At 40.1% G+C, this 22,639-nt stretch overlaps 1 protein-coding gene across 1 annotated transcript in view; it reads left to right on the top strand.

The window, feature by feature from the left end:
- Nucleotides 1–6,564: 6,564 nt before the first annotated feature.
- Nucleotides 6,565–22,639, top strand: part of BCAT1 (branched chain amino acid transaminase 1) — a 106,814-nt gene continuing 90,739 nt past the window's right edge. The window contains exon 1 of the mRNA XM_015065184.3: nucleotides 6,565–6,782. Within this exon, the coding sequence (XP_014920670.1) occupies nucleotides 6,777–6,782 (6 nt within the window). The 5' untranslated portion in view covers nucleotides 6,565–6,776. The remainder of the gene's footprint in view (nucleotides 6,783–22,639) is intronic.

The raw sequence follows: 22,639 nt of genomic DNA, 5'->3' as shown, positions 1-22,639 counted from the left end.
GCTGACAGCTCAGAGCCTGGAGCCTGCTTCAGATTCTGTGTCTCCCTCTCTCTCTGACCCTCCCCCGTTCGTGCTCTGTCTCTCTCTGTCTCAAAAATAAATAAACATTAAAAAAAATTTTTTTTTAATGAAGAAGGGAATGGCACCGGCAAGGTCTCCTTGCCTGACTTTTTTGTTGTTTTTCTAATTAGAAGGTATGACCCTTCTTAGAAGCACTTAGATACCTCCCCTTGGGTCTCAGTGATTAGAACTTGATTCCTTGGTCCTCCCTGGCTCAAGAGAGTATGAGAAAATAGGTATACTGAAAAGTAAAATGAGGAGCACCTGGGTGGCTCAGTCAGTTGAGCATCTAACTCTTGATTTTGGCTCGGGTCATGATCACATAGTTTGTGAAATAGAGTCCTGAGTCCAAGTCTGCACTGGCAGGACAGAGCATGCTTGGGATTTTCTCTCTCCCTCTCTCTCTGTCCCTCCCCTGCTTATGTTCAATCTCTCAAAATAAATAAGTAAACTTAAAAAATAATAAAAGTCAAATAAGATTGTCATTACTGCCTTGGATTAATAATCATTCATCCCCCAGGACTAAGCATATTTTGCCCCTCTGCCCGAGGGGGCGGGGGGGGGGCGGAGAATCAGGGTTTTGTTCAAAGAAGGAAGGGAGGAAAATGGTCTTTTGGTAGTTTTGGATGAAGAGTAGATGAACTCACCCATAGAGAGCATTTAAAATTTTTTTTATATTTATTTATTTTGAAAGAGAGAGAGAGAGGGAGAGAAACTGCCAGTGGGGGAGGGGCAGAAAGAGAAGGAGAGAGAAAGAATCTCAAGCAGGCTCCACGCTGGTAGTGCATAGCCTGACATGGGACTCAAACTCACAAAACCATGAGATCATGACCTAAACTAAAACCAAGAATCAGACACTTAAACATCTGAACCGCTCAGGCGCCCCCCACGGACAGCATTTTCAATGAATGAGAAAAAATGTTGAGAACAGACGATGAAAACCCAAGGGTGATCAATACGTAAAGAGTTATTAAGAGGTAGAAGAGGATATGATGGGATTGAAGAGAAATAGTCTGAAAATGTCCACTCTCAGTTGAGAACCACAGGTCTATAGGGCCAGTCTTCAGGGAAGACTGTAAGAAGACAATACTAGGTGAAATGGATCTTGAAGATTGGATATCATTTGGGCAAGCAAGCTGGAGGGAAAGAAGTTCCAAGTAGTGTTATTTAAAAGCAAGGAGGGAAGATTTCAGATGTGCTTAGGCACACAGCATGTGCTCTAGTCTGGCTCATGTTAAAGCATATGAGTGCAAGTTACATTCTTTTGAGTAGGGGGAAAATCTAATCAGAACTGAGGGCTAGGAAGATTACTGGCCATCTGTGTGTTGGGTGGATTGGGACAAGAAGAGATTGGAGGCAGGGATAACAGTAATCCAGGGGAAAGGCATAATAAATGACTAAAGAAAGTAGGGCAATGAGAATGGGGACAGAGCAGGAAGGTTATAAGAGATCTTGTGGAGATGGAATTGGGAAGGCCTAGTGATAGTTGGATGTGGGAGGCTCATACCTTTCCCTCCTGCTTTAAAAGCTATCCATGATGGCATGAACTGTATTCAACTTTGGAGCCTGGATGACTGGAAGGTTGCTGATGGCATCAGCAGAAAGAAGGAAGACAAGACAAGCAGGTTTAAGAGGGAAGATTATGTGCTTGAATTTGGACCAACTGGCTTGAAGTAAAGGTGATGAACCAGATATGGGCCTTTGGAAATAAAGTTCTGGAGATCAGGAAATAGATTAAAATTAGAGGCATAGTTTTGTAAATTATCAGACTAGAAATAACGGTTGAAATCACCTAGGAACAGAGTATAAAGCAAGGAGATTTAAGGTCAGATTCTGGTGGGATCATTATCTTGTCCACATCTAGAAGGCCTGAGGAAAAAAGAGTCATTATCATAATTGAAAGAAAAGGACCTGTCAGAAAGACTGGAGAAAGTCCCGAATAGCACAGTATCATGGAAGGGAAGGATTTCAAGAAGAGAGTGGTCAGCTTTATGAGTCAGGGTGGGAGGTGCCCTGAGAGACTGTAGAGAACTAGCAGGAAGATTTACAACATTCTTTCAACAATTAGCTTATTTTTAAAAATCTAGAAGAGGGGCACCTGGCTGGTTCAGTTGGTAGAGCATACAACTCTCTATCTTGGGGTTGTAGGTTTGAGCCCCACTTGGGTGTAGAGATTATTGAAAAATAAAAATCTTAAAAAAAAAAAAAAAAGAACTTGGAAGAAAGATTCCATAAATTCTCCTCATATTTTTTTAAATTTTTAAAAATTTATGTAAATTCTATGTCACACATGGGGCTGGAACTTACGACCTCAAGATCAAGAGTCACATGTTCCACCAACTGAGCCAGCGAGGCACCCCAGATTTTTTCTTGGCTAATAAGTGATGTGTTTTTAATATTCTAGAATTTCTATTGTTGTACCTTCATTTTATATCCTTCACTTATTAGTCATGGAAAATGAGTAGCTGGTACTTGTTCTAAGGTGATTAGGATTGAAAGATTCATAGGAGATATGTGGGGCATACACAGGAAGCCTCTAATGCTGGGCACTGTGCATATATTAACTTGTCTCTCTCTCTTATACTTCCAAATTAACTGCTCCTTTCTTTATATTAGTGATTAGAAAAAAATCAATCTGAGTTTCAGAGAGATTAAATAACCTGCGAAAGTTTGTACATTACAAATCAGTGCAACTGGGGATACAAATTCAGATCCGCATCTAAAGCCGGTGATTTTCCCCAATCTGTGTCATCCCTTTGTTTGATGATCATTTATTAAATAGCTCCTCAGTCTTCTCTTAACTTACTTTGGATATTGCTCTAGGATTAGGCTTGAGTCTGATTTGTTCTTTGAGGGACCTAAATAAAGAATCAAACTAAGAAGAAAGTGTGAAGGAGTTGTAAAAACACTAATCTTTTTCTCCCCCCTTTGGCCAGAAATAGTTTATCCAAAGATTATTGAGGTATTTAGTGGCAGCTGGATGTGAAGGCTGCTACTGCTTCCATGTCCAACAAGAACTCTTTGGATAATTACCTTTTCCTTCCTTGGCTATCACCACTCCTGGGCATAAGGAATCATCCAACTTGGTTTTCCCCTACATTTGATGGGGCAGCCAATGCTCTCTGCTAAAGTGAGTCTAATTTTACATGAAGATTAGGTTCTAGAAGATGTACAGTAAGGCTAAAAATAGGTCCAATGGGTGTAAAAGGTCCTAGAAAACTTTATATATTTCCCACAAAGTACAGTATAAAGGATTTTTGAATATTTAATTTAATCCTCTTAAATTTACTATTTGCAATTTTAATTTGAATATTTAATTTTTTTTGGTGTGTGTGTGTACATATATGTAATGGGATATATTATATATATATATATATATATATATATATGAAATATAAAAAGATAAAACTTTGCAGTATTTTTCATTTGAGAAATAAAGAGAGGAATGATTTTGTTCCCCTAAATTGGTAGAGTGGAATTTTAGAGTACACTTCCCTCTACTCTTTATGACAGAAAACATCATTGCTTTCTGCTAACTTTTTCCCAAGTCCCAGGAACAGGGAAAATTTGTGAGTTTCCCTTCCTCTAGATAAGATTTAGTAAGAATCAGAAGAGAAATTCTGCAAGTAGTTGGTATATAATTTTCATAATGATAACAACAATAGACTGTTCAAACAGTGGTGACAAAAAGGAGTTGAGCTCTCTGGGGCTCTGAAATCAATCTCAAAGCTAGTGTGGGTATGTCAGAACTATTTTGTCTCTTCTTCAAGTATAGTTAAAGTCCCTGCCTACAGGTAAAGATATGGAATACATTAAGTTTGGAGAATTCAGCTGCCTTTAGTATCTTTTTTTTTTTTAATGTTTATTTTTGAGAGAGAGAGAGAGAGAGCGCGCGCACAAGTGGGGGAGGGGCAGAGAGAGAGAGGGAGACACAGAATCTGAAGCAAGCTCCAGTCCCTGAGCTGTCAGCACGGAGCCCGACCCAGGGCTCTAACCCACAAGATTCAAGATCATGACCTGAGCCGAAGAAGTCTGATGCTCAACCGACTGAGCCACCCAGGCACCCCTCGTATCTTTTAACTGTGACTTTCTTGAAGTGTAGTGCTGTTGGCAGAGTAACAATCTTGGTTGATGATGACCCTCTTCATTTGGAAAAAAAACATTTTGGGTGTCTAGGAGGGAAGCTTTGGGAGAGTTTACATGTAGCAATGAGGGAGAACTGTGGGACCCTCCTCTCAACATTGGAAGGAAATGGGAGGGCAGACATAGCCAGATTGCTCTCATACTCTTCTGGATATGTTCATTCCCTAATTCCTCTTTCACTTCTACCTTCTTTTAAAGCTCTTTATATCACCTTCTCTCTTCCTCTATTGCTAACATCAAAAGAATCCTTAGGTAGTCATTGGATCTAGGAGTCATTGACAGGCATGCTCTAGAATTGACACATTAATTAATTCTGGTCTAATGTCCTATCATGCTCTTTTCCCTTTTCATGCCCTATTTTCTCCTCTTAAATTTACTATTTGCAACTTGATTCTTAAAAGTAGTATGTTCATGGAGATAAAATTCATATATCATACAATTCATCTATTTAAAGTGTATAATCCACTGGTTTTTAGTGTATTCACAGTTGTGCAATCATTACCACGATCCAATTTAGAACATTTTAAAATTTATTTTTTAAAATGTTTATTTATTAATTTATTTTTAATATTTATTTATTTCTGAGACAGAGACAGAGCATGAACAGGGGAGGGGCAGAGAGAGAGGAAGACACAGAATCTGAAACAGGCTCCAGGCTCTGAGCTGTCAGCACAGAGCCCAACTCAGGGCTCGAACCCACAAACTGTGAGATCATGACCTGAGCCGAAGTCGGACGCTTATCCGACTAAGCCACCCAGGTGCCCCTAAGTGTTTATTTTTGAGAGAAAAACGTAAAGAGAGAGAGAGAGAGGGAGAGAGAGAGAGAGTTAGTGAGGGAGGGGCAGAGAGAGAGGGAGACAGAATCTAAAGCAGGCTCCATGCTCTGAGCTGTCAGCACAGAGCCCCACGTGGGGTTTGAACTCACGAACCAGTGAGATCATGACCTGAGCTTAAGTCAGGTGCCACCTAACTGCCCCTAATTTTAGAACATTTTAATCACCCCAAGAAGATATTCTGTACCCATTAGCCATCACTCCCCATTACCATTGGCAACCATCCATTTTCTAGACATTTCAGAAAAATGGAAATCATACAATATATGGTTATTTTTGACTGTCTTATTTCATGTCTTATAATGTTTTCAAGGTTAATTCATGCCCTATGTAAGCATGAATCAGTAATTCATTTGTTTATTAACGAACGATATTTCATTGTGTAAATCAGTGCATGAACATTTTGCTACCTGGATTAATGTTTGTTTTCTGTTTCCCACGCTAAAATATGAATTCTATGAGCATGAGAACATTTTTGTTGTTTACTACTTTATGCCTAGTATTTTGCCCAGCATCTGATATGTAATAAGAGATCAATAAATTTGTTGAATGATTGAATCATGCATTCACCTAACCAACATTTGTTAAGCAGCCCCTACACACATTTTTGTTCAACACTGGGGTCTGTCGTTACAAATCTCCTAATCTAATGAAGTACTATCTGTGCAAACACATAATTAAAAGAAAATTGAATTTAATAAAGGCTATGGATAAAGCACAGCGCACAGGTTCAAGTTTGCTTGAGAGACTCTGCAAAGACGTCCTAGCAAAGGTTTCATTTGAGATTGACAAAAATAGGACATTGCCAGATTGACGGAGAGAGCACCTCAACCAGAAGGGCCATTAAGCAAAGGCCAGGAGCCTGACCTGAGCCGCTGGGCATGGAAAAGTAGCAGTGCTGTATCTTTTGTGCTGCGGAGAGGGTCCCACAGAGGATGAACTGGGCCAGCAGGCAAAGCTCACATCAGAAAGAACTCTATATGCTCCCAGGATTAAGGATTATTCTTCCAGATACGCAAGAAACTGGCAAAAAAAAAAAAAAAAATGGTTGTATCTGAGGGTGGGCCGTGGGACTAAAAATCAAGGATGGGAGAAACCGAGGTTGGTAAACTTTTAAAAACCAGACACATGCTCTTTACATTAAAAACATACGTTTAAAATTTTCTGCTTTCCATGACGGGAATCCACCGTAGAATTCTGAACAGGACTTTCGGGAACGTTACTTCGGGGATGGTGGGAAGTGAGGCGGGCGCGCAGCCAGTTTAGAGGGAGTGACAATCACGATCTATTGATTTCGTCCTTCTCCTTGGCATCCCCACACGCGGATGCACACTCACAGGCACTAACCGACCGCGGGGTAACATGTGGAAACGTGTCTGCAACACTGGCACCCCCCAGGAGTGAGGGACGAGGGCGGCTGGGGAGGGCGCTGGGTCTGACTCGCGGTGCTGGGAGTGACTCTACCCTCTGGGGGCGGTCTGGGGGAAACACAGCCTCGAGACTCTTCCTGCTGATGCAATCTGCTAGAGAGAGAGCCGGCGAGCTCCGCTGCGGGCGGACCAGTCAGCAATCCCCCCCGCCACGTGTGGCCGCCGCCGCGCCGGCCCGGTGCCCAGCCATTCATTCCCGCAGCCGCCGCCGCGCGCCCCGGTCGCCCCCGCCCGCGCAGCCCCGAAGCGCCTGGGACGCCCCGGGCTTGCCCTGCGCGCCGTTCCAGCGCTCTTCACGGCCCGCCGAACCATGAAGGTAACTGCTTACGATTCTGCCTGTGTTTTACAAAAACGTGGGCATGGATTGAGCCTGCGATCAGTTGGCAGAAAGGGGGCGGAAGAAAGACGAGCGTGGTTCGTTTCCACGCAGACGTTTTGAGTACCTTCTTTGTCAGTCGTGGTTGGTCGACTGAAGTCTGATGCTCAGACCTTCCTTTTCTTTTCGAACTTCCTTCCTTTTCTTTTCGAACTTGCTCACAGGATGTTCCTCCTCAGGCTTTTTCACAGCCGCATTTGTGAACGGAGGTGGAAGACTGCTCGCCGCTCCCTCCCCTACCTGTTTTGAAGTTTGGGAAGGAAGAGGAAGCTTTTTTCAATCGTTAAGATGCATAGGAGGTGGGGGGTTTGGGGCACGAGGTCTTGGGGTGTCTCTGGCTGTAAACAGGGGTTTCCTGGTGGGTGTATGCAATGAAGGAGGGAGGTGCAGAACCGGGGCACGAGGGTGGGAGAAGGGGGGAAACCGTCTCATCGCTGTTAAAAAGCTGAAGGCTAGTCTTTGGCTGGTGGAAATTAAAGCTTCTACGAGTTACAGATCTTAGAAGCCTAAGGGCATTCTTTTATTAAACTGAGTGAGCGCCTTAATGGTTTTAATTCTTATGCTAATAAAGGGTAATTAGCCTAGCTGCCTATTACTTCTGATGGTTTAGGTGTAGAAAAGAACACTGGTTAAGTGTTTTCCTGGTGTCTTATACGTTGGAAAACTTCCTTGAGGTTAAAAACTGAAGAGCAGCTTTTTTAAAGAGTGTAAAAGATGGGCACATAGCCCTGCCATCTGAATATCTTGGAAGAGCTGTGCGACCTGAACTTTTAGGAGAAAGAAACCCACCTTTGAGCATTTTGAAGGAGGAAGATTGAAGTTATGGTTCTCAACTGCACTTACCCACAACCCGCCCCAATCTACAATTCCACTCTCAAGAAATAATATGTAAATGGTGCCTGTTTGGCCAAAAATTTCTACTGAGATTAAATAGGAACTGAGTGGAAACACTGTTGGGTGTTAAAAGGAGATCAGGCAAATATGCCACAGTGACAAGATTTAGCAACCTTTTGCTTCCATAGTCAGATACTCTATTTCTGCGGTGCTCATTCCTGTCTCATTTCAACTGAAAAATACACTTTGATCACGTATGGGGTTAGGGAGTAAAAGGTGAAAATTATGAGAATAAACACTCTTGCTTTTCTAGCTTTTCCCTGTCCTATGTGAAGCTGTCGTCTATTATGAATTTTTGTAAATTCATGGATATTCTAACATGAGTCCCCAAACTCCTACCTATCCCTTTTACAAGGTAGTTTTATAACACTAGAAGATATCCTCAAGTAGTCTCATATCTGTTTTTCTGATATCTTACTGAGATTGGGAAAGAAAAGATTGCTTTCTAGGCATGAGGTTCCTTCCGGTTTGTTTTTGTTATTTCAAAAACTTTTCACCGAAGTTTTGCTGTCATGATTCTTTTTTTTTTTTTTTTAATGTTATTTGCCCATGGCACCAAGATAGGCTCTGTCTTTGGCACATTTTCCAGACGGGGCTCCCTTGCCTGGGAGCTTCTATTTTAAGATGGACACATGCAGCATGGGCAACCAAATAATGAAACTAGCATATACATTGAATAGGATGTGTCTAAGAATTGTAAGTACATATTATGATTTGCTGAACTAAGGTGGTGATTTAAGGAGCCCCATATCTAAAGGAAAAGAGAGACAAGAGAAGTCATAGTCAGGGATGTGTGGGTAAGTGAAGGAAGTGAGAGGGTAGAGAGGGCTGTTTTGTGTGTGTGCAGGGGGCAGGTCCTGGGGCCTGGCAGGCAGAAGGGTTTACTTTTCAGATTCAGATGTGGCCCCTCAGGCAGAGCTCAGGGATGCGTAACCAGTTAAGCAGGCCTAACAAAAGGGCATTGGTAGCAACTGGTGGTGAGAAAAAAGGGAAAAGGGAGGGGGAAAAAAAAGACAAGAATTTGTTTTGGTTAATATTTCATTTAGTGACTTTCCATCACTTCATTTCATTTTAGAACTACAGGGAGAAAGGAAGGAAAATTAAGAAAATTTTCCATTTGTATGGAGGAATTTCTCTTGCTCAATCAGCTCATTGAACTGGGGAAGGTCTAATTATTTGAAATGGGTTTAAAACCTTATGAAAAAAAGTTGAAAACAGTCATTTGATTATTACAGAGATTTGTGCTGAGACTGAAAACAAGTTATGGTTTCCCTCAGGAGCTGCGTATTTCCCCCATTGTGCTCATGAGTTTAGATTTTATCCCTCCGTTCAAGTCAGGACTTTTAGATCTGTAGGGAAGAAAAAATAATTTTTCCTCTACACCTTCTTAGGTTGTAAAACACAGATTAACAGGAGAAAAACAAAAAAAGTTTAATCCCATGTGTACTTCCTGTATACATGTGAGATATCCAGGAAAAGTGAGTAACTCCACAAAATGGCCCAAGCTACCACCTTAAAATATCATCCTCAGCTAAAGACCAAGGAAAGATGTTGGGGTGCAGTGAGAGCGGGGGAACCAGGTTGGGAAATTTTCAGGCAGAGCACAGTAAACAAGAGTAAGATTGCAGATTTAAATCAGTACTTTCTCCATTGGTAAGTTTTTAGAGATTTAGTTATCCTTTTCTTCAGAGAAGAGACACCCTGTACAGGGGAGGGGAGACTCCCTGAAAAATGGAGATTTCCCTCATAAATATGAATTTCTTTCAGAAAAGGGCAACTTCCACTCTCTTTTCTGAAATTGTCCTATGTCTGACACCTCTCAAAAATAACTGGTCCAAAATAATTGTTATGCCAGAGGCATATTTTTAGCATGGTATATTCTACTTCCCTTGAGTTCTTTATTTCTATTATCAGGTTGTAAACCAGTGAACAGTTGGATAGTAGTGTTATTAACCTGAGAGGTCTGGGCTTATGAGTAGACTATTTCTGTGCATAAATGAAGAGTTGTTTCTAAACTCTGGCCAGCTTGAGTGTTGGGTTGGTTATATCTTTTGGGGTTTCAAATTGTCTGCTTCTTTGAATGGCCTCTTCTCCGTGGGTGTAGGAAGATGGAAATGAAGAGCTTTCTCTTTTTTCCTTTAGGCTTGGCAACGGCAATTCCTGTAAATAACAGATGCCACCCTGGGGAAACCCATGGAATGTTCATCCTTATGCCTAAGGGGATTTTGTTACCATATAATGGAGAGAATCTAGGACCTTCCATGATAGACATCATTATTTCAGGCATCCTCTGCTTTCTAAATGATACTAACATTCTTTCTGAGCACTGGAGGAAACTGGCTGCTCTGCTCACTTTACAGTTGTAAGTGTGGGCAGTCTTTGTGTTGTAACTTTATCCCCTCAACAGCTGTCCAAATGCTCTAAGCATTTAATATAACATATGGTAAACATTCCAACTGATAGGCTTTCCTGAGCCTCTGTAGCCCATTTGGTAATACATGTCATGGCCGTTCAACTAACGCCTCTGAAATTGGATTCTGTATAAATCAACTGAGACACAAATGTGAGGTGCAACTCAGATTTTTAAAATACTTCCAAATTAAGCATTTGGGATGCTCGGATTTATAAATACTACTTTGTCGATATTTGCAATCTTTATAAGATCTAGTCTGAGTCACACCATCAATGGTGAATGCTAAGCCAAAGCAGAATCAAGAACCCCAGCGTTCAAGTGCCAATTGTACCTATGCTTCTAATTAGTTCTCTTAAGTCCACAAGCTGCATAATACTACCTCTGCAAAATGAGCATTTATATTTTAAAAATAACTTAGAAATTAGATCACCTTATTAATGCAGCATAGCCCATCACATGAACATTTTTTTTCTCTTGTCATATTGGCTGTGCCTTTTTTTGTGAGAAAAGCTATTTTACACAACACTTCTTTTGTGTTCGGTGGCTAATGGGAGAAAGAAAATCTTAAAGAGATATTCAAGGTGCAAAAATATAGAAAAAAGTTGAAAAGAGGGAACAGAGAAGACAAGTTAAAAAAAAAAAAAAAGAGGAAATTATATTACCACAAACAATATTCCAGAGAAGTTGTACTGAAAAACACATGATTCTTTGTAATTGAAAAAGTGTAAAATACTTGTGAAATTCAGCTAGTTCCCTTAACACTTGTCTTAGAGTCCATCTGAAAAGAATTGATTTCTTAGTTCTTTATTGTGATATGTAGATCTAAATATCTGATCGATTGCATTTATAGTCTACCCTAGTCTGAGAAATGTTTTTCCTATTTTAACTGTAAATGGCTATTTGCCTTAGGAAGCCCTAACCAGCCTAGGATGTAATTAGAGCATTCAAATTCTGACTCCTTGTATGTCTAGACAGAAGGGACACCTGTTGGGATGTTCTATGCCAAACATTGCCATAGATATCTCTTACGTGACCAACAAAGGTCTCAACAGAGTTTGGGCATGAGGCCAAGGATGTATTTGCACAGGATGATTGCCCAGCAGTTGTTACCATTCGACCACTACATTAAAGGGCGATTTTGCCTAGTACATTTTACTTCATTTTAGCTGATTCAGATTCAAAGTTATATTGTTTTGATTTTAGTACTAGATGTTCAAGCATCTGAAATCACAATAAATGTTAGTTTGAGCTTCGAAGATAAAAAGTAGAGTTAAAATGGAGCTATAAAGTTTACAGTGGAAGCGGAATGCATTCCTCACGGATTCCATGGTTTTCAGTGCTGTGAATGTTATATATACTTGCAAGGTGAGTGTTGGTGTTTATAGAAGAAATACATTCAAGCTTGAGGAAGGACTTCGTTGCTTAACTAAGATGATGCTTTATATTTCTGAATGCCATATAAATTACATGACATTGAATTGTAACCTCAAAACATTTGTATAAGGAAAGCATTGCAGCTATTATTAACCCTGTTTTAAGGACAAGGAAAATAAAGATCAGAATACTGGAAGTGTTTAAGGTCACAAATTGCAGAGCATAATGAGAAATTAGAGTCCAATGAGCTATCCATTTTACCAGTCATTCTAGCCTCTTTTGGGTCTGATAACATGTTGTAAATCTTATGGAAAGTATAAACAATCTCTCTAGCAAAATTTACAAACATACTTAGGAATAAAATTGTATGTCTCAGTTATTTGTTAGTAAAACCAAGATGAGAGACTGATGGGAAATACTGAAATGATCCAGTTATTTAGAGCAGTAGAGAGCTATTGGCTCTTGCCTCTGCAATCAGCTGAGGTGTGAAAATATATGAAAGATCCACACTGTCCTTTGACTGTTGAAAAGTCCCAAGTAATCACCTGCCTTTAGCTCAAACAGAAAGGCAGTTTCCTTGTTTTTTATCAGGATGTGAGTTATCAATTTCTTCTTTATGTTTTATCTCATAAAGATCTAAGGTGTATGGTGTAGGAGAGGAATACAAACTTTTCCAGTACCTTCTTAGGTTCTGTTGTTGGGGCTGTGCAAATTAGACTGACAAAAGAGAAATTAACAAGAGAAAAAGAAGTTGATTAGCTCATGTAGCATACATGCACATGAGAGAAATTCAGTGATGAGTAACTCAAAGGTGTGGTCAGAATTTGGGCTTACATAGCATCTTAACAAAGAACGATAAATTTGTAGAAAAATAACAAAGAAAAAGGCACAGGTTTTAGGTTTTCAAGTGCAACAGACTGGGCACATAAATACATTAGGGGAAACTAATGGGGTAAGGTTTGTGTAAGTCCATCTCACTGCTGACTGTCTTAATGCTGTGAAACTTCCTCAGGAGAGGGGATTTCTCAGAAGTGTCTGCTTTTAGTCAGAGAAGGGAATCTCCAGGAAGGCGTCTTTCTCCATCTCATGGATCTCCATTGCCTTTAGCTCAAAGTAATCCTTATGTCGGGGCACCTGGGTGGCTCAGTTGGTCTGCCTTCGGCTCAGGTCATGGTCTCACGGTTCATGAGTTCAAGCCCCACATCAGGCTTGCTGCTGTCAGCCTATTAGTCCAAAGCCCACTTTGGATCCTCTGTCCCTTTCTCTCTACCCCTCCCTTGATTGTGCTCTCCCCAAAACAAAAGCAATCCTTATATCAAAGTGACATATTTTGGGGTGGCACATTTTGATCCCTTATACTATTCATAGACTAGACCTTGATTTACAGAATCTGCACCCTAATATCTTTGATCTCAATGTAGTTTTGAAGGGTGTGCATGGCTGTTTTGTGAAGCAGGGTTAATACACAATTTTTTACTAGAGCTTAATAGTTGGGGTGCCTTGTTTTCCCATTTCTTAGCTATAAATTCCCCACCACAGTGCCTGTGAAAGGGGCAGGCATACAAGGCCATGTCCTACCTGGTGACCGCACCCTAGCCACAGATGATTGTAGCAAGGGTGGATATTTGACCCAATTTCAACCATCGTTTACTTCTTTCTTATTCTCTTGTCTCCCGTGTTCAACGAGATATCGTACCCTGCGGATTCTCTTTTCTCCATATCTATATGCTTTCTCTTTCCTATTGCTAATGTACTGATTTATGCTCTCATTACTTCTTACTTGAATTTTTCTCAGAAGTCTCTCAACTGGTCTCAAGCTTAATTTTCCTAAGGCACTATTTTGATCATATCATTTCTTCACTCAAAATACCTCTATGACTTCCCCATTGTCTACTGAATTTAGCGTAGTGCATAAGGTCTTTTTCTAATCTGTTCTTTCTATAACTTTTCTATCTGTGCACTCCTCCAGTCATAATGGGTAGGTTTGCTCTACCTCAGAATGAGGTCTTATATTTCCACATATAACCTATTCCTCCTAACCTCTTTGTCTCCATTTATGCCTCTCCCTGTCTATGCCCCCTGGCACACCCCTCACTATGTGGCTCATTCCCCAGGCACTTTTTGAGAAGAACATTGACTACTTTTAAAGGGAAATGAATATGGGTGGAAGGTGGTGGAAGGAAATAGTAGGGTTACATTTTGAAGTCAGGATATAAGATACTGATCATATCCTATAGTCTCTCTGCGTTCACCTTTCCTCTCCTCTGGCATGAACATCCTACCATCATTGGTGCTTGATAGATTAGTTGAGCCAAATCATCTACCTGTTTTAGGCTTCATAGATGAGATCAATTAATCATGTTTTATACCTCTTCGTGTTGTATACCTTTTCAAACAGCAGTTACATCTTAACACCTGGATTTGTTCGGAGTCAAAGCTTTAGTTGACTCCCAAAAGATAAAGGTTTATAAAGACATAGAGAACAGTAAATATTTACATGTTTTAATGCCTAATTGACAGACTCATTTTATTTATTTATTTTTAAATGTTCATTTTTGAGAGACAGAGAGAGAGAGCATAAACGGGAGAGGGGTAGAGAGAGACATAGAGGATCCCAAGACTCTGCGTTGACAGCAGAGAGCCAAACGTGGGGCTCAAACGCACAAACCATGAGATCATGACCCGAACCAAAGTCCAACACTCAACTGACTGAGCCACCCAGGTGCCTGGCCAAACTCATTTTATATAGCTGTTATTTTCTGATTGACTTTTTTTTTTTTACAGAATGTCAGTGGTGAAACTATGTAGATTGCAAATAGACTGTAAGCATAAACAATTTAAATGTTTCTGGGAAAATTCATAGCAATATGAACTGAATACCATGAAATTCCTAGCAAATAAACCCAGCAATGCCAGTCTGCTAAATCACTACTGTTTTCATATTTAGGCAGGTTGTAAAGGGAAGCTCCCCTGTCATATCCCAAGGAACTGACTTAGAATATTGAACAAAGTCATGTGTCTGGGAATGCTAACCAATTCCAATACTGTTTAACATGTTTTTTTGTTGTTGTTGCGAACAATGCAGTTTTTAAGCAAACTAATTAATGCATACACTGACAAACAAATCCAACAAAAGAGGCACTTAGAGGCAGTGTTCATTGAATACTGGAATTTTGAAAGAAAAAATCTATTAGGTCATTTTAGGCATTTACTTCTGCCAAAGAAGGATTGTCCTTTCAAGTTTATTTTTCTAGCTTTCAATTCTATTCCACTTAAATATCTCAACAACTAAGACTCTTCAAATCTTCTGGGCAGTTCTGCCACGTAGTATAGTCACTGTTTAAAGTTTTCTGATAATTAACTTCTTTTTCCTTTCAGTTATATACATCAACCATTTTTGCTTGGCTATGCTTATCATTTGCCATGAGTCTATATGCTTTTAAAAAATATATAACATTATGTATGTGTTCATGACTTGGTTACAAACTACAACATTGTTAACTAAACTGGCATTTTCTTTTGCAGTAACATTAGAGCGAATATTCTACTAGAAATGTCAGTAATTCAGTGAATATATAAATAAAGGATGTCAATGAGGTTTGTGCGTCTTTAATAATTTCATGCATGAGTCTTAACATTAACGTCATCCCTGCTGGTAAACCAGGCACCTTCCTTCCTCTTAACCAATGTTCTGAGAACATTATTTACAGTAACCCATCAGTCCGCCACTTGACTTAAAAGGACAACACTTTGAAGCTGGGAATGAGGAGTCATTAGCAGCCATATGAACTTAACTACATAATAGCAGATAGATTTAGTGGTTCAACATCATTGTTAAGACTTAGCTTAACTGGAAGTGTCTTGTATTTACTTGTAAATGTGTGAAATGATGTATGAACAAATGTATTTATTGCAGCATTGTTTGTAAAGACAAAAGATTGAAACACACCCATATATTCATCAGGTGTTAAAAAGAATGAGGTAAAAAAAAAAATCAGTAGAGGGAAGAATGAGTAAGCTCTTTCTATAGATAAGAGGAAAATCTCCATGAGCCTTTTCACTGTACATGTTTATATAGTGTTTGATTTTTGACACATGAATTTATTATGTTCACAATTGAAATGAAAAAGGAAATGGAAATGCTGTAGAGTGAAATTAACTTGACTCTAAAGCTATTGTCAAGAAAATCTGAAATACTGGGTAGTTTAGCACAATTTGGTTAAGACCCAGGATATATACCTTGACAAAATATCTAAACGGTTGTATTTAATTTTTACTAACTGAACATGATCTATTGAGAAGGCAGGTTAAACACAATGTGGACACCAAACTTTACAGTAATTGTTATATTAAGAGTATACAAACTCTTCTTCAAACCTAAAATGTATATATTACAATAATGACCGGCAAACAATGATTAATTCGGGTTTCATTTAATTAAACACTTATGTAGCTCTTACTAAGGCTATCAGGCTTTGTATTAGGTAATAGGCAAATGGAAATAGTTCAAGCATTATCTTCACTCTTGAGAAATAACCACTCGGGGAGAGAAATGTATAAAAAGCAAATGCAGTAAAGTATAACAGTTGCCATAATAGAAGTCTGCACAAGGTACAGGGGAGCATAACAAAGATTAGTCAGAGAAATCAGAAAAGGCTTTATAGTGGAGGTGAAGGTTGAGCAGAACTATGAAAGAAAGCCAGATGACCAAGGGAGTAAGAGCATCTTAGGCATATACATGTTGTGCTTTTATCCAACCTCAGATTCTGGACCTAGATTCCCTTACCATAGAAGACCATGAAGAAAAGCATATCTGGCTTTCCTTCCAGAACACTGGTAAACACAGACAGCCCCAGTATCCAGCAAACTCCAGAGAATGAACTATGGGAACTCACAGCATTGGCAACCTGACAAATGTGTTAAATGGGCCCTATTATACTTTTTTTCATGAAGCCCTCATTCACCTTCACTCTCTCTGTGTTTTCTGTCTTGACTCAACCCTCACTAGAACCTCCCACCCAAATTTGTCCATAATACCCTTTGCAACTCAGTATTAGCACATCCCCCTTCACCTTCACTAAATATATATTGATCCTTCTGACCTTAGGTGAGGTCATTTCCCTACCTTCCTCTGGTGGATGTTGCTCATTTTCTCCACTTTCTCAGAATTGGAAGGGGCTGATCTCCTTCACTATGTCCAGTGCTGTTTCCTGTGAAATCCCTCTGCTAATCATGCCATCAGTCTGTGTACCCTATCTCCTCCTGTAATGATCATTGAAAGACCTCCTGGTTACTTTGCCCCCATTATCCCCTGAAGATTTTAGCACTTGGCTCCCAATTCTCTCTTCCAACCCAAGTCTTGTTTTCCTGTATTATTTCAAGGTACATGGGTGGCTCATTTCCCTTCTTGGTATCTCAGTCACTTTAATTTCTCATCTCCATTAACTTGCTATATTTCCCAGATGCAACGCACACCTATGGCTATACCCTGGACTTTTGAATGACATTAAATTACAAGTCCTTGGGTTATTTTTGGTCCAAGATATATCTGATATTTGTACAGCTCTCTCCATTTTAACTTCCTTGTGTCCAGTTCAAGTCACTGTCTTCTCTTCACTGAATATACAGTAAAACCTTGGTTGCGACCATACCTCATTCTGGAAACATGCTTATAATCCAAAGTACTTGTATATCAAAGCAAATTTCAAGAACTTTTGGCTCAGTTGTGATCATGTGACACTGGCATCACGTACTACTCCTATTGCAAGACATCGCTCATTTATCAAGTTAAAATGTATTAGAAATATTTGCTCATCTTGCGGAACACTCGCAGAATGAGTTACAATCCAAGGTTTTGCTGTGTGTGTATGTTTCTTGCTCACCTCTTGCTCACCTCCACCTCCTACCCCTAATCTGTTCTCCATAGAGCAAAGTAATTGCATCATCCATCTGCTTAAAAAAAATTCGTGAACCCCTTTCAGTTATGCTTTGAATAAAACCCAAAGTCCCTACCATAGAAGTCCCAGAGGGATCTAGTTCCTCTCACCTTTGCAACCATACCTTGTTACCCCTTAGCCCCCAAACTTTTTCTTCAGGGCTTTTGTACTTGGGAATCCCTCTGCCTGGAAGGGATTGTTTTCCTACTCTTGATCTAGCCATCGTCTTATCACCCTGCCAGCCTCAGATTGCATGTTGTTACCTCACAAAGACTCTCATGACCCCCTGTGATTCCCAGGCTTTCGGAGCACTAACTGCAATGTGTAATTGTTTATTGGTGTGATTATTATTGTGGTTTTGGGACTGATGTCTGACTCTCCCACTAGATCATACATTTTTTAATGGCAGACAACATACTGCTTTTTACTACCATGCAACTGTATGTATTCTAATACCTGGCCTGTTATAGATGGTTGATGAGTGTGGTAGGCTCAATAATGGCTCCTCAATGATGTTCATGACCTAATTGCCAGAAACTGTATTATAAAGGAGATTTTGCAGATGTGATTAAGTTACAGATCTTGAGATAGGGAGATTTTCCTTGATTATCTGGGTGGGCCATTGTAATCACAAGGGTCTTTACAAGAGGGAGCAGGATGGTCATGGTCAGAAGAAGATGTGATAATGGAAGCAGAGGGGAGTGTGTATGAGAGAGAGAGAGAGAGAGAGAGAATATTAGATTTGCACATGCTTCACTGCTTGCTTTGAAGATGGAGGAGGAAGTGGCCATGAACCAAAGACTGTTAAGCGGCTTCTATGACTTCTAGAAGCTGGAAAAGGCAAGTAAGCAAATTCTCATCCTAGCGCCTCCAGAAGGAATGCAGTCGATGTGAACACATTGCCTTAGGACTTGTGACTTCCAAATCTGTAAGATAATAAATTTCTGTTATTTTAAGCCACAAAATTTGCACTAATTTGTTACAGCAGCATTAGGAAATGAATACCAAAATGATTTTGGTACCTGGAAACAGGGTGCTTCTGTAACAAATACCTAAAAATGTAGAAGAGGCTTTGAATTGAGCATTGGCCAGAGAATGGAAGAACTTTGAGGACCATGATAGACAAAGCAGAGATTGCCTTGAGATGAATGGACTGCTGGTTAGAATATGGAAATCAAAAGTGCTGCTGGTAAGGACTTAGAAGGAAGTGAGGAATAGGATACAGAAAATGTATAGAATCTTACAGAATATCTAAAAAGTCACAAACTATTGGTAGAAACATGGATGTTAAAAGCACTACCAATGAGGGCTCAGGAAACATTGAAGAACGTGTTCATGGAAACCTGAGGAAAGGTCATGCTTGTTAAATATGGAAGAAAGCTTAATGGAATTGTGTATTATAGTTATGTGGAAAGCAGAACTTGTAGGTGATGAAGTTGGGTATGTAGTTGAGATTTCCAAGCCAAATACTGGTTTCCAAACAAAATACTTACCTCCTTTCCATTTCCCTCAGGATGATTACCTCAGATACTGTAATGCATTTATTGGACAAATGTTCGTAGAGTACCCACTATGTAAATATCAGGCACTGCTAAAGATCTTGAGGCCATAAGGATGAAGAGTTGGCAAAGTCGCTGCCCTCCTGGCCATTGCAGGGAAAGGTCATGTAACATGGTAGTTATGAGCACAAACCGGGGCCAGACTGTAGATGTTTTGAGTCCTGGCTTTGCTTATGATCGACCTCTGGCAAGTTATTTGTGCCTAAGTTTTCTTATTTAAAAAAAAAAAAATTGTGGGGGGGCGCCTGGGTGGCTTGGTCGGTTAAGCGTCCAACTTGGGCTCAGGTCATGATCTCACGGTCCGTGAGTTCGAGCCCCGCGTCGGGCTCTGTGCTGACAGCTCAGAGCCTGGAGCCTGTTTCAGACTCTGTATCTCCCTCTCTCTCTGCTCCTCCCCTGTTCATGCTCTGTCTCAAAAAAAATAAATTAATTAAAAAAAAAATTGTGGTAATAATAGTACCTTACCTCATAGAGATGCTGTGAGGATTACATAAAATAACAAGTGTAAAGCATTTGTAACAGCACATGATCCAAAATAAGTCCTATATAAATAGTGAGTAATACCATAATTTACTCTCATATACTGGTACCAAATATTTCAATTAGTGGTGTAATAGGAAGAAAATAAAATGAAATGATGTTATAGTGACAGAGTTGAGGGGAAGCCAGACTCATTCATACTGGCTGGTCAGGGAAATCTTCAGAGAGAAGGTGAACTTTGAGCCACGACCTGAGCACTACATACACAGGAAAACACTATAGGGTGATTTGAAAATGAGTGTCCCAGCAGAGGGAGGAACAAATGAGATTTCCTGGGGTTTAGTGAGCCAGGGAGAAAGTTATAGGAATGAAAACTCCTTTAAATGGTGCTGAAGAGTGTACATTTTATTCTAGTGCAGTGAATGCCCCTGGGCAGGGGTAGGGAGAAGGGAATGGAGGGTGGAGGGTTGGGTGAGTGTTGAGCCACAGAAAGAATCACATTTTTAAGAGTCATTGGTGAGTCAAGTAGTGTACTATGGTCACATTTTTTTCTTGCACAACATTTGCTTTTCCTGCAGTTATTGCATTATTTTCTTCCATTTATTTACTTTACCATGTATTTATTATGATTCTTCCCACCTGCCCAATAGGGTTCCGAACAAAATTTTGCATAGGTCAAATGTCAGTTCCTCTTTTTCTCAACTCTTTTTCCCACTACCCTCCTTATTCTTACTCCAGTCTGTCCTGGTATCTTTCTAAGACTTCCCCTTAACCTCTTTTATCCTCTGTGTTAGGTCTCCAGACTTTTGGATCGTATGGCTTCCTCTTTCTTGGTTTACTTCCTTGTCTGTGTGCAGAATTATGTTCCAATAGTTGTCAAATAAAGAGCACAGGAGAGGTCAGTGTTTTGATCCTTGCATGCCTCAAAATGCTTTTGTTCTACTATCACTACGTTGGTATTTGTGAATAACTTTCTAGTTTAAAAATGATTTTCCATAAAATTTTAAAATAATTGCCTTATTGTTTACTAGTGTCCTGTGTCACTAATGAGAACACCAAGGGCACTCTTAAATTTTTTTTTAACTTTTTTTTTAAATTTATTTTTGAGACAGAGAGAGACAGAGCATGAACGAGGGAGGGTCATAGACAGAGGGAGACACAGAATCTGAAACAGGCTCTAGGCTCTGAGCTGTCAGCACAGAGCCTGACGTGGGCTCGAACTCACGGACTGCGGGATCATGACCTGAGCCGAAGTCGGACGCTTAATCGACTGAGCCACCCAGGTACCCCAACACCAAGGGCACTCTTAGTTAAATACACTTTTTTATGTAACCTATTTTTTGTTCTTCCATGAAGTATACAAGATCTCTTTTTATTGCTTGTGTTTAGAAACTCTATGATGGCATGAGTCCTTATCCATCCTAGGAAGTTTTCTGGTCATATGTCTTTGATAGTTTCTTCCCCTCTTCTTTCCCTGTTTTCTTCTTCTTAGACTTATATTAGTTTCATGTTAGACCCCTGTAACTGATCTTCTCATTTTTAAATTTTTTCTTTCCTTGTATCCATTTTTTTGGGTTAGGGGATGATTTTTATCAATGTTTTTCTTCTAACCTTTTTCTTGAAATTCTAAAATTTTAGCCTTATTTCTAAGAGCTTTTAAAATTCTCTATTCCTATTGTTTCATGAATAAAAGAATCTTCCCTGTAGATTGAACCCACGAACTGCGAACTGCGAGATCATGACCTGAGCCAAAGTTGGCCACTTAACAGACTGAGCCACCCAGGAGGTCCTCTGAGGAAGTTAATTAAAACCTATATTTTTGAGAAAATTAATTAAAATATTTTCTTTTGCTCTCTTCATCGCCCCTCCCCAACACCCATTTTTGTTTCTGTTTTTTTTTTTTTTTTTTTTTTTTGGTGGAGGAATTTACCTTTCTTTTTTTATTTATTTTTTTAATTTTTTTTTTAATGTTTATTTATTTTTGAGACAGAGAGAGACACAGCATGAACGGGGGAAGGGCAGAGAGAGAGGGAGACACAGAATCGGAAGCAGGCTCCAGGCTCTGAGCCATCAGCCCAGAGCCTGAGGCGGGGCTCGAACTCGTGGACCGCGAGATTGTGACCTCAGCTGAAGCCTGAGCCACCCGACTGAGCTCCGACTGAGCCACCCAGGCGCCCCGGAATTTACTTTTCATGTTAGTAGGCTTTCTTGAAATATCTGGTGACTTGTAGCAATCTATCTAGGCATTAAGAAGCCTATAGAGAAGTTCTGCCTGGCTCCTTCTCTAGGTGTTTCGGTTATATGACCACATGGAAGTAACTAGGCTGTTTCACTGGAGCACTCCCAGATAATCTTAACTCTAGGTATGTTCTCAGGATATTATGTAGTTTTTGCAAGAAGAATCATCCAATTTGTAAAGGACTTCCTGCCAGTGTTCTACAGGCCCACCAGGGGTAGGGGACTACGAATTTCATCATTAAGTGGGTTTTCACTTAATCCCCTAAAAACAGTGTTTAGATTCCCTCAGACCTGGATCTTTTGTGCTCATTTCTTCCATTTCCTGCTGGAATCTGGAAGGGGTAGTTACACTGTGGTGCTAGGTGGGTGTAGAGACACAGAGGTAGGTGTGTGTGAACCTTCTATGGGTGAGACAGGATGTCAAATGAGACGGTGGCCTCCACTGAGGCTCTAGTGCTAAGCACAGAGGGAAAAGTACCTCCATGTTGCAAACAGACATGTTTGGTGTACCCAAAGAACTTTCTGAACAACAGCAAAACCAATTATGCAGCCTTGAACTTCTTAACTTACCTCTAATTTATATTTAAGAGAAGGCTAGAGATTGAGCAGGCAAGGCAGAAGAGGCAAATTTGGGGAGAAAAAATTATTGGCCAAGCAAGGCGTGTTTGCCATTTCCCCTTCTTTATTTACTCCAGAGGAGGGAGGGGGTGATATTCTCATCTCTCCAACAGAATACTTACCAAACACTCTGTGAGGAGATTTGTGGGTTCCTTTGCCTTAAGGGTCTGGAGTGGAGCCTAGAGGCTCTTGAGAGTACTTGATGTGTGTTCCCTGGCCTATTGGTATGGTATATACTGAGATTTGACTCCTGGAACAGTCAAGGCTGGCTGATACTGCCTGTGG

Source organism: Acinonyx jubatus, chromosome B4, assembly GCF_027475565.1.
Source record: "Acinonyx jubatus isolate Ajub_Pintada_27869175 chromosome B4, VMU_Ajub_asm_v1.0, whole genome shotgun sequence".
Taxonomy (NCBI): domain Eukaryota; kingdom Metazoa; phylum Chordata; class Mammalia; order Carnivora; family Felidae; genus Acinonyx; species Acinonyx jubatus.
Note: the sequence above shows the minus strand (reverse complement) of the source record. Positions and strands in the feature narration are given on the sequence as shown.